At 45.4% G+C, this 12,662-nt stretch overlaps 1 protein-coding gene across 1 annotated transcript; it reads left to right on the top strand.

Moving 5' to 3' along the window:
• Positions 1-3,087: 3,087 nt before the first annotated feature.
• On the top strand, positions 3,088-10,290 carry PRDX1 (peroxiredoxin 1). The gene is made up of 6 exons (XM_027893225.1): positions 3,088-3,197; positions 6,062-6,178; positions 6,871-7,024; positions 7,309-7,431; positions 8,273-8,403; positions 9,905-10,290. Exons 2-6 carry the CDS (start codon positions 6,073-6,075, stop codon positions 9,988-9,990), a joined length of 600 nt encoding a protein of 199 aa, XP_027749026.1. The 5' UTR covers positions 3,088-3,197; positions 6,062-6,072; the 3' UTR covers positions 9,991-10,290.
• The last annotated feature ends 2,372 nt before the right edge of the window (positions 10,291-12,662 follow it).

Here is a 12,662-nt window from a genome sequence, read left to right as displayed (position 1 = left end):
AATATATATATCTCCAGCGGGGCTTTGAAGAAGAGCCTGTTATTTATTTCCAGGAAGACAATTCTGCTGCAGATTTGTTCTTTGCTGTTCTGACTTGAACTGCTCAGGAGGTTTAAAGGCACAAAGGTCAGTTAATCTCTTGGGCACGCATGTGACCAGATTTTTCTGTTGCACAGCCTGTTTTGACAAAATACAGGAAAGTGGAAGGAAAGTACAAGGACAAGACAACAAAATGAACAGAAAATAGAAAATTTGAGAAAGTGAAAGAATAAAGCAGGAGGAATCACTTCTGACTTTCTTTTTATGGAGACCCTGTGAATCACAAATTCATTTAAAAATCCGCAGTCTTCATGCAACAGAAGATGCTTGATTTATATAAATATCACATGTGAAAACCTTAACAAACCTCAGCCTCCAGTAACATTAAAGGGATTAAAAGAGAAAAGATAAGGAAGAGTAAAACATTTTGTCATCAAAAGGCAGTGATTATCCAAACATACAGTAGTGGCTTGCTAATTGAAAAAAGAAGAAATGCAGAGAAGGAAGAGGTAGTGCAAGACATTTTGACCTAGAAATACAGTCTTCATTTGAGCAAAACAAGGAAAGCAAATATGTGCATTGTATATTTAATGATCTGAAATTGTTTTCATTAGAATGACTGTGCACCAGCTGCTCGTGCATAAATGCCCCGTGGCTTGGGAACATGTCAGTTGTTGACTTTTCAGTTGACTTCCTGTCCCCACGTGGCTAGGGTTTTACTCTTACTGTGTCCGTGATAGTAACACCTGTGTGTGGAAGTTTGGTATGTTCAGGATTCATGCATGAGGATGCTATCACACACTGGCTTTAGAAGGCAGGCGTGCCCGAGGGGCATGCCCAGTATTGCCCAAACCCAGTTCATGTTACTATTCCAACTAAATTCATCTTAATCTAGAAGTCTTGGACACAAACCCCTCAAATTCTCCTCTGACAAAGTGCACGGAAACCCAAATGTGTGGTAGTGTTCTGAAACAGGACCCATTCCTTTGCCTTTGTTTTTGCACACCTCAGTGTGTTTGTTTTTCACGTCAAGCAGGATACCCAGGAGATGCTGTGATCAAGGTGATGGATGTAAAATCCAGCTTGGTTCCCACTTTGGGTAGTTCCAGTGCACTGGCACTGCAGGGCCTGCAAGCTCCTCCTTGTTAATTGATGAACTACTTATTGTGTCCCTGTGTGTGTGGATGGTGCAGAGGCCACTGGGCCTCTGATGCTCCATGCTAATCAGGTACAAGCTGATCCTGTCTGGCAAGGTGGGGAGAGAACTCCATCCTTCTAGCACCTGCAGGATGGACATGCCCTTTATTTCCTGGGAAACTTAATTTTTTTTTTAATCTTAAACAGCATCTTACATCTAAAAATTTGAAAAAAAGCTGCAGAGACCCAGGTGCTCGCTGAACAAGGAGTGGCCCTGACAATGTATTACTCCAAAACCTCCAAAAAATCGATGTTTGGAAAGACAAGCTCAGAAATCAATCAAAAATAATGAGGCCGTGGACATATGAATGGAAATGCAGTGCTTATGCACAAACCTGGAACAAACTGCATACCATACTGGGTACACTGTGCACCTGAAAGTTTGAGAAATGAGCGTAACAAGCATTAAAGGAGTCAAAAACCATGAGAAAGAAATTTCTGGTTTGTCCATTGGTAAACATGCCAGAGTTGCATTAGGACTACATTGTTCTAGAGGTTTTAATTAGGACTGCCTGACCTTGCAGGGGTTAATCTGTTCACAGTTTCACTGGTCTGAGGTGATACAGGTGAGGTACATACCTATCTCACCGTATAGACCTCAATTCTCATGACAACACTGATGTTAAGAAAGTAGCAAACTTCTTTCTTTAAAAGATTGAGCGTGCTATAACAATAGAAACAGCGTTAGATAAATCATTTGCAAGAAGAGAGTGCAGATTTTTTTCTCCTGAGTACACACGTGCATGTTACTTGCTTTTATTATTTTGAGACTAATTTAATCTGATCCCAAAACCAGCCATCTCTGGGTGAATAACCACGTGGGTTTGGCCACCCAGCAACACTACACAGCGATCTCAATTACAGACATTTAAGTTTGTTAATCCTTTGTGGTTTTCTCCTTATTACAATTTATAATCAAGTTTTAACAAGTATAAGAAACACAACTGTTAACTGCAAAAAGGCAAGTAAAAATCAGTTGGTAAATACATTTCTTGCCTTTGACTAAAGCAAGCATTTTTGTCCTCGATACGTGCTTAAAGGCCTTTAGTATTCATTATCTAATAAAGATTTAATATTTAAATTCGGGGTTTGGTCCTCAAAAAGTACTGCTTCCGTTCACTCTTGGATCCAAACACAATGCTTATGAGGATTCACTGAGGCCAAACATCCCTCAGATCAGCTTCACCCTGTGAATGATGCAAAAATTCCTGAAGTAATTGTATCCTCCAAGAGTTTCCATTCCACCACAAGCTGAAAGGTTAGACCTCATTTAGTTTTCAGCTGGTTTTGCTGACTTGCGTGGCTTGGGTCGGGGTTCCCACTGATGGGGAAGAATCAATGAAAGCCTCGGGAATGAGTGGCAGGTTGAGGAGGGAGTGGGTAAAGCAGAGCAGGAGGATGGAGATTTGACCCCGCACCTCTGTGACACACTGAATTGATCAGTATTGAAGTATCACTGAAGTATCAGCAGCACCGTGAATGCAGATGGCTGTGTTTATAGGTTTTGTTTTACTTCTGTCAGCGGCCAACCCTTCATTCACCTGAATTAACGCGCCAGTCATCTTTTATGCTCCCTCAAAGCGCTGTGTACCCTCCGGGGACTTCTAACAGTCATATCTTGGTTAATGAAAGCATTAAAAAAGCAATTTCTCCTTGCACTGAGCCCATCAGTCGTTTACGGCCGCGACATTTAATATTTCCACGGCACCTCCCGGCGCTCTCTGCAGGGAATTATCAGCGCGGGGAGCAGCGGGGGCTCCACCCGCGGCGATAACCGGGATGTGCCAAGTCATGCTGCCCTGGCAGGCGGAGGGACCGGCCCTGCCCCTGCCCCTGCCCCGGGCCCGTCCCTCGCGAGATCGGCGCGCCTATAAAGGGGGCGGCGCGGCGGGGCCGCCGCAGTGTGGGGATCGCTGCTGGAGGAGGGAGCGCTGCGTGTGCGGGACCGGCCCGGGCTTCGCGTGAGTGTGTGCGGGACCGCTGCAGGGGGGGGACGTTTGCGCAGTGATTATTTTACCTTTTTTTTTTTTTTTTTTTTTAAATTTATTTTTGGGCCTTTTTTTTTTCTTTCTTTCTTTCTTTCTCGTTTGCCTTCCCCTCCCCCTCTGCGCAGCTGCGCCCTTGGAGCCGAAGCGCGCAGGGCTCTGGCCCTGCCTGGCTCGCCGCGTCCCGGCCCCGAGAGGAGCGCCTTGCGGGGGCTGCCGAGCGTTTCCCGCCGCCAGCGTTCCCCTCTTCTTTTTAGCGGGCGGATAAGTCCTTCCACCGCCCCGGCCTTTATCAGCGCCGCACAGGGAGGAGCCCTGCGAGGGGAGCGCTGCCGGGAGCCGAGCGGGCCCTTCTCCCCCCGAGGGGCGCGTCGGCATCTCGCTTCTAAGCTTTGGGAAAAAAAAACCCACCCGAGTGCTCGATTCGGCTCGGGGACAGGCAGGGGCCGGGTGTCCCCTGCCCCAGAGCAGGGTAGCGGTGGCCTCGGCGCAGGGGGAGGCTCGGGGATCGCCCCGCAGTGCCCGTGGGCGGTGCGGTGCCCTCGGTGCGGTGCCCTCGGTGCGGTGCCCTCGGTGCGGTGCCCTCGGTGCGGTGCCCTCGGTGCGGTGCCCTCGGTGCGGTGCCCTCGGTGCGGTGCCGCTCCCGCATCTCGGCCGCGTCCTTGTGGCGGTCTGGAGGAGGCAGAGTGGGTGTGTTTTGCCGCGGCCTTTCACTTTTGTTCGAGGCACCCTAAAGGTATGAATTGCTGGTTCGGAGAGCAGGCCTGGCTCATTATAATTGGCGTTTGAAGATAATTGAGGCCGTCTGCGGCTGTGAGCAACAAAGGTTGCTCTGACTGGCTTCGAGTGTTCATGATTTACAGCGTTCATTCTGCTCTCCTCCAGAACGAAAGGAAACAACAATGATTCTGTGGTCTGTTCCTCTGTGGGTTAGGAAATGCTGTGGCTAAAAATCCGAGCGTTACACGTGCTGAGCCCAGACAGGAAAGCAGAAAGGTTGGCCAGGTCGCAGTAGGTGCCCCGAGGAAAGCAGATGGTTCTCCTGCAGTACCAGGCAGCCGAAATCTCCCGCCGATGTTAAAAGGTCTTCATGTTACCTAAAATGGGGGCGATAACTTGTAGTTCAGGAAGGGGAAGTATCAAAGAGCAGTCTGATGGCTTCTGTCTGACATTGAGCACCTAGTGAAATACTCCAGGGGATTGCTGGTGGAACAAATGCAGGAGGACTGGCGCAGTACTGAGCAGGAGTGTGACCTTGGGCTTGAGTAACGGAAAAGAATGTAATTCACTGACAAAACGCGGGGTCACGCACTCCAGGCCACACAGCTTTTGCTTTTAAGATAAAACCGGCCAGTTGGAGGCATTTCAAATATTGTGCAGTGGCTGTTCCACCCTTCTTTGTGCAGAATCGCACTTCGGGAGCTGCACCTGCCTTTGTGGGTACAGGATTATTGATGTCCTACTGCCGGGCTGCTTTAGTTGCATCCTACAAATTCCCTCTAGTTCTGGCCACCTTCCCTTTTAAGACTCACTCCCAGACTGCTGCAGTTGAAGACTAAACCCTTGGGGGTGAACATGGGGATAAGGAGCTTTGTTGCAAAAGGCATTTAGAAACGCTGAGCACGTTGGCACTTCTCAAAATAAAAACTGAGAGGTGGATGGTTAATGTCTGCGTACTGCCAGGGTGAGCGAGAGAGAAACTTTCAAAGGTAAAACCGTTGCTAAAAAGAGTAAATGGGGTTTGAAAGCTCAGCGTTTGACTGGAGGGCTGTTTCTCCAGGAACAAAGTGCCTGGCAGGGGGGAAGGAGCCAAGAAATGAGGTGCTCTCAACCTTTTTTAGAACGGGCACAGTGCCTCGCAGGCACAACGTGGAAGAATCCTTGTAACTTGGCTTTCCTTAGCAACATGCTAACCTTTGAGGTGGTTGGTTTTTTATTTTATTTCCAAGGCAGCTGGAGCTTGTAGCAGTGTATAGAATGACTTAAGTGTAAATCACTTCGAAGAATATTTTGTTAGCTGCAGAAATAAGGTTTCTAGAGTTGGCAATTTGAACGATTGTGCTCTGGATGCAACTGGAATACCAAAGTGATATTCTGCATTCCCAGAGTGAGCAAAAATACTGCACAGGGCGTATTGCAGATGACTAGCTTTTAGGGCAGGCAGCCAGAAGTGGAGTTCTCTTGTCCTTGTCTACTCTCTTACTATTTTTTCAATAGACTTGAGGAGAAAACAACCTGGCTGTACTGATTAAAGACTTGGTGAAATTTTAATTGTTAACATAGAATGTTAACAATTTCCACACATACCACGACTCTTTCTGGTTGCAAATAAAAAAAAGGTTTAACTGTTCAAAGGGTTAAAGTGTGTAGTTATGCAGAGCACTGTTCCCTAGGGATTAACAGAAGTTATTTTCTTTCAGAATCAACAGGAAGATCAAGTTTGAGGTCTTAAATTCCCTTGTAAAATGGAACAAGGGTCTTCTCATTGGAAGGTCTAAAAAACAGACTTTCTACTCATCCACCAAGTGGAATGGGAAGATATTTCTGGGTTCTGCTAAGGCTCTAGGCCAGCCCTTTCCCAGACTCTGAGCTGTTACTGCTTAGATAACCATTACTGTATCATTAGGAGGCCGTGAGCCAAACATCTTGAAGTGCTGGTAGTATCTCTGTAGTGGCTTGAGTACCCAGGTGACAAAGTCATGTCACTCTGAAGCCTTGTGGAGCAAGGCCAAGTCGTCTTTGGTGTTCGGTCTAGATTGATAAAATGCTTTCAATAAATGCTTACTTCCTGGTGCAGAGGTACCATTATCTGAACTGTGTTGGTGTTATCTCCTGTCTAGATTAAATCAAGATGTCTTCAGGAAAGGCTTGCATTGGAAAACCAGCCCCTGACTTTACTGCCACGGCTGTAATGCCAGATGGACAATTCAAAGACATCAAGCTCTCTGACTACAAAGGTAAGTTTGTGCCTCTCTAGTGACACAGATAATCTGGCCATAGGCAGGAGGGAAGGGTATCTAAAGATACATCTTGATTTGGTTCCAAAGTAATAGTGACCACTTGGCAGTGGACTGAAGTGTGGAACTTAGGCAGTGGTTCTCAGTGGTGGCAGGAAGCTGTCAGCAGCGTGACTGGATGTCCCACCTATGATAACTGTTGCTAATTAGCACAAAACCCCTCTAAACTGTAATCTTGCATCAGGTTTATTGCCCTGTGTCTCACACTGAGACTTGGTGTAACATCTCCAAACTACGTGGAACAGCAAAATCTTCTCTTCCATCTTTGTCAATGGCAAGAAGATTGATTCCTTTAACCAGTGAAGTCCCTTTCTCTAGAGCACCTATTCAGTTAAAATGTCTCCTTGGCTTTAGGCTTTCAGACCTGTGGCATTTCTCTTTTCATTGTCAGCCACGGGGTCTTCTAGTGTAGCACACCCAGAGGTGTTCTCTGGGCAGGCCTATGGGAGTAGAGTCAGGAGACAGGCATTCCCTGGCAAATTTGACTGTCTGGTTTTGGAGTAGTTTGTCATTTACTCTTTACAGGTAGTTTTGTGTTAAGACTTTTCTCCTCTATCAGTATTTGAATGGTTGATATCAAATATAACTCTTGAAAGGCTGAGAGGGATTAACTGGTTATGCTGCTTTTCTAGGAAAATATGTTGTGTTCTTCTTCTACCCCCTGGACTTCACTTTTGTCTGTCCAACTGAAATTATTGCATACAGTGACAGAGCTGATGAATTCAAGAAAATCAACTGTGAAGTAATTGGAGCTTCTGTTGACTCTCACTTTTGTCACCTTGCCTGGTAAGAGAATCATCATTTTAATGTAATAGAATGTTCTGCCTGGCCTCAGTTCTTGCAGGAACTGAATCCTGAGTGTATTCAAACTTGCTTAATGAAGTGTCAAAGGCACTTGGGAAGTATTTGCAGTGCCAGATGCTTCTGATCAGAACTGAGCACAACTGGTCAGTTCTTCTGTTGCCTCTTGGCTGACTGACTAATACTGCAGAAAGGATCAGTTTCTGTTGTACCTTTAACCTTCATTCCGAACTGCCCATATTTGTAACATTTAAACTTCCTTCTTTCAGGATCAACACTCCTAAGAAGCAAGGCGGGTTGGGCACCATGAAAATCCCCTTGGTTTCTGACACAAAACGTGATATTGCCAGAGATTACGGAGTCCTGAAGGAGGATCAGGGTATTGCATACAGGTAAATACACCAGCAGGTAAACTTGCTGATAAGGTCTTGCGTTGCAGTACATGGAGCATGTCAGATGATCACAGAGCTTGTGAGGACTTGAACACCTGCAGCAAGCTGGAGCTGTTGGCTGTTCCAGATGTAAATTCCTTCAGGCTGTCTAACACTCCTACAGGGGGAGATGCTGCTTGGTTCTCCTTAGTGCTTGGACTTCTGTGCTTTAGTCTAGTTGGATCAGTGCTGCACCAGTGCAGGAGTATCGTGCAGGTGAGCTTCTGCAAACACTGGTAATGCAAGACCTACATAGTCATGAGAATGATTACAGGTATTTAGTGATCAAAGTACAGATTAATTAAACCCCAAGCCTTATCTTTTAGTTCAGTATAAATTGCTGAGGGAGCTGAATTCTTGCTAACTTAACCTGACTTTGGAGGACTGAGCTGTTTCTGGTTGGGTTGTGTTTTTTTTTGTTTGTTTTAGTTTTTTTTTGGATGTAAGAATGCCTCTCTTTGAATTTACTCTTTTTCCTTGGGTTTCTCTTCCATTTTGTCTTTTACTAAGATCTTCCTTAAGTAGGAAGCATTTCTTTCCTGCATCAGTGTTTTGACTTACCTCCTGTCCTTCCTAGTTCCTGATGAATGTCAGGCTTTCACTTGCTAATGTTTCAGTGCTGTGCACGCACCAAAGGTGTTGGTTTTTAGGAAGAAGTCAGTAATATTAGATGACACACTTACTGCCATAATTGAATACTGAACTTTGAGTTTTTGAAACTCATTTCAATCTACTCAGTCTTTCAAAAAGCTGTGTTTAACTTTGGGGTTGATTTTTTTGTTTGGTTGGTTTGTTTTTTTAGGGGCCTGTTCATAATTGATGACAAGGGCATCTTGAGGCAGATCACAATCAATGATCTTCCTGTTGGCCGTTCTGTTGATGAAACCATCAGACTTGTCCAAGCCTTCCAGTTTACAGACAAACATGGAGAAGGTAAGAGTTTGTTCATTTTAATTCAGTGCTTTCTCTGAAGAGCAGTATTGAGTAGGCAGGTTAAATCAAGGTTTAGTGGAAGGTACTAAGTCCACGTTATCAATCTGTGCACAGCAAGTCATTGTAGCTCTTGAAGTGCAGCTGGTTCTGTGAAGTTGCTTGTTGAAGGACACTGTAGTGCTTTATCCTGTTCCGGTTAATTGTCCACTGAGTACTTGCTAATGTTGAGATACCGCTTAAATCAACTTGGTGATGGATGTCTTGTCCAGCACAGAGCAGTTGTGTCCCTTCTAATTGAACGGAAAACACTTGAGACAGAGATGAAGAACATGAAGCAGCATGATTTAGATTCTGCTCTTGGATTTGGTAGGTTGAGCCCACCAGTTCTAAGGCAGTGTTTGATGCAGTCTGTTGGGCAAAGTATTCAGATTCCCAGAAAGTCTGCTGATCTTTCTGTCAATATGTAGTGAGGGGAAAATAGAGGAGTCTCTGTGCCCATAGTTCAAGGGTGATGAGGTGATTCAGGCTGGCAGCTTTTCTGCAGGAATTGAAAAACATAAAGGCACCGCAGATGAAAAGTTTAAACCAAGTTTTGGAAACTCGGAATTGCTACGTAGGTGTTGGTAGTCTTCTGTTGTCATTAACTAATGACGTGTTGCTGCTGGGCATACTTAAATGTGCTTCAGAACAGGTAAATCAATGGCAGGTTTTATTTTAATAAGCTGCTCTTGTGGCTCCGGTGTAGCCTGAAGAGGGTCAGTCGTTCTGAACGTGTCAGGTGAGGGAACATCCCAAATACTTGATGGAGCAGTCACATGTCATGCAAATGAAGCCTTCTGGGGTTTACTGTGGCTTGGAGTAGCAAAAGTTTTTAGAGCTAGGACTGCAGTGACATCTGAGCCAGGATAGACCGGAGGAAGATGTGTAGCAACACTCAGAAGCTGAGAACGCTGCAGCTGTAATTGCCAGTCCTGTGTGGAGCAAGGACCAAGCACTGCGTGGCTGTAAACAGGGAATGCTGTGGCTGCAAATTTGAGACCACGAAACCTCTGAGCCGTGGTGGCTTTTTGATAGCCATGTAGTGACAGTTTAACGCTTTCTCCCCCTCCGTGTTAAACTGGAGGACTGGGCCCAGGGTGAATTAAAGATAAGGGAATACAGACTTGACTGGATGCCAGGAGATAAGTGTACTGAGAGGGTGTCAGAGCCTCTCTGGCCTGGGCTGATGGAGTTGGTGTTGAGCTTCTCTGAAGCCCTTAGGTGGGATGGGGAGGGGGTGCACGTGTGAAGGACCCCCTGATCCCTGGGCAGACACCTGGTTCACTTGCCCAGTGAACAAATAAAGAGTAAAATAAACTGAACACAGTGTGACCCTGCATGCCCCATCTGTATGTTGCAAAGATGTGTACGTGTTCTGAGCTGCTGTTTCGCCTCGCTGTTGTGTAAAAGGTGTTCTGCAGAAAGCAGCTGGTAAGACTTAGAACATTCTTTGTCGTTTCAGTGTGCCCAGCTGGCTGGAAGCCTGGGAGTGACACAATCAAGCCTGATGTTCAGAAAAGTAAAGAGTATTTCGCCAAGCAGAAATAAACGTTCAGCCTGAGTGGAAACTTAGAATGCCTTACGTAAAGAGCAAAGCATCAGTTACTGAACTTTGACTAAGTCATTGCATCTGAGTCAAGGGATCATGTTATAGTTATAAACAGTAACTTTTTTACTTGAAGGAGAGTTTGTCCTGTTGACAGTACCTTCAGAGAAAATACTAATGATCAGTATCTGTACATCAAGCCCTGTTGACCTTAGTGACAATGCTGTGTATGTGGTTAGCCATGTGTTACATATAGAGCAGTGGTATCCTTTTGTAACTCTATTAAACTTGTGAAAAGAGCACCCTGTCTACTGTTTTTCTGTTCAGTCGTCAGGAGGAAAGCAGTGCAGGCTGCACTTGTGGAAGCTCTCCCTGCTGAAAGGCCTTTGTAGTAAATGCTACTGATGCTTTTAGGCAAAGAACTTTGCTACAAGCTAAAGGACCATGATTTGATTTTTCTGTCAAGACTTGAGCTCTGGGCACTGCAGTATTGCTCAAAGCATAGATGTGACAGGCAAAGGTGGGTCCCATTTTAGTGCACCACATCAACTTGCTCATTTCTGTATCTGCTGTTGTCAGAACAGACTGTTCAGGGTCAGTTTCTGGGAATCCAACATTCAGTTGGAATGCTGTCAGTACAGGAGTGGAATGGAAGACAGGGCTTGCTGGAAAGCCAACTTCCTTGGATATACAGCATTCATCCCTAGTCTTTCCCACTGCATGTCACGGGGGTGATAATACGCCAGTTATCCATTAGCTTGTACTCAGGGGATTTAGATCAAAAGGGTGGCATTATAAAATCTGGCACTCAGGTGTGCCCAGCTTTTTCCCTTTAATCTCTGTGTTCCCAATGATCATGCAAAACTCAAGGCACATGACTGTGGCCTTAAAGTCCCACTGAAGCTGTGTCTGATGTGGAGCTTCACAGTTAAAAGGTGGCTTGTGATGAAAGTCCTGAACCTCAGAGCTGAGAATTTGGGTAATGAGCTATTGCCTAACAATGTGAGTGAGTTGGAGCCTTGTGATCTTGATGTACCTGTAAAGATTAAACTGTTAAAGGCATCTTGCACCTTGCATCTGCTCTTCAGCTCCTCCAGTGGTAAACAAGTTCTGTTCTGCTTAAAAGTGAGCAACAGCAAAGTGAAGGCCCAGGGCTACTTAGATGACTCAGGAGTGAAAGTTGCCTGCCTTGAGAAGTGAACTTGTTTAGTACAGCTGGAAAAAGTACACTGCAGAAACCTTAGCACCAAATACTTCAATAACTACTGAAATAGCTAATCAGGGTCTTGTTTATATGCCATAAATCTTCACTGAAGATATGTGAAAGTGATGTTTACCTGGATCATTAATTCTTAATATTTAAAAAAATCCAAATTCTTGAGACAAGGAAGCCAACATCCCCAGGGGGCACTGATAAGTAACAGGAGCATTTGTATGTTCAAAGTAAAATTAATATAAATCAGTATGGCTGAGCATGGAGTTATCTATCAAATGCTCTTTTCTAGCAAATGAAAAGGAGTAAAGTTAGGGCTAAGCTAATGCAAAACTTACCTCTGTTTCGTCTAGCTATTTTAGCCTTGAAATGTAAAATTGATAACAGCAGTTATTTGAGAGGTACAGGATTCATGTGGTTTAGTTCTGTGGAATGGGGGTTTTTAACCTGATCATGTGACTAAAGTGACTTTTGCTCTTAATCAGAAGTAAAATTACACTTGATTGCACTGGGCCATTGCATCATAGAACCATTTATGTTGGAAAAGACCTCTAAAATAATCAAATCCACGTTACTGCAGCAAAGCCCTGCTGACCACTAAACTTTATCCCCAAGTGCCACATCTACACATTTTTTTTTATTTTTAAATACTTCCATGGGTGATGATTCCATTGCTTCCCTGGGCAGCTTGTTTCAATGCCCAACCACCCTTTCAGTGAAGAAATTTTTCCTTAATTCCTAACCCAAACCTACCCTGGTGCAACTTGAGGCCATTTCTCTTGTCCTATTGCTTGTTATTTGAGAGAACAAACTCCACCTGGCCACAGCCTCCTCTCCCAGAGGGAAAGGATCCCCCCTGAGCCTCTTTCAGGCTCAACACCCTCAGCTGCTCCTTGTGCTCCAGCCCCTTCCCCAAGCCTGTTGCCCTTCTCTGGACGTGCTCCAGCACCTCAACATCTGTCTTGTCGTGAGGGGCACAAAACCAAGCACTGCCCTAGGTTGAAGTCCTGCTGACTCATGACAGGGTGACACAGGAGCCTGTTCTGCGCCCAGACCGAGTGCTGGTAAATCAATGACCAAGTTCAGCCCCTCACCGTGATAGAAATGGATTTTCTGAAATCTTTAAGTGTGTTCACTGTTCATATGTGAGAGAATGTGTTTAGAGGGAACAGGCTTTGTGGCTGCTCTGTCACCTACCCCTTGTCGTGGAGTATAAAGGGGCTTTTTCTTTTCTTTTTTTTTGTTCTGGCCTTGGACCTCTCTCCCAAAAGGCAGAGGGAATCTTTATGTGCCCATCCCAGACCTTGGGAGGAAGATGCGGGTCTGAGGGCTGTGCAGCCCTGAGCCCTGGAACCTCCTTATCCCACGGGCTGAGCTGTCCCACTGGGGCTGCTGCCAGGAGGGGAGGTCAGAGCTGCCCTGAGGGAGTGTGGGGAGTGTCCCACAGAAACATTTTCATTT

This window comes from Empidonax traillii, unplaced genomic scaffold (genome assembly GCF_003031625.1).
Source record: "Empidonax traillii isolate 1590-97213 ecotype Southwest subspecies unplaced genomic scaffold, ASM303162v1 scaffold15:size5535645, whole genome shotgun sequence".
NCBI lineage: Eukaryota > Metazoa > Chordata > Aves > Passeriformes > Tyrannidae > Empidonax > Empidonax traillii.
This window is presented reverse-complemented; position numbering and strand designations above follow the sequence as displayed.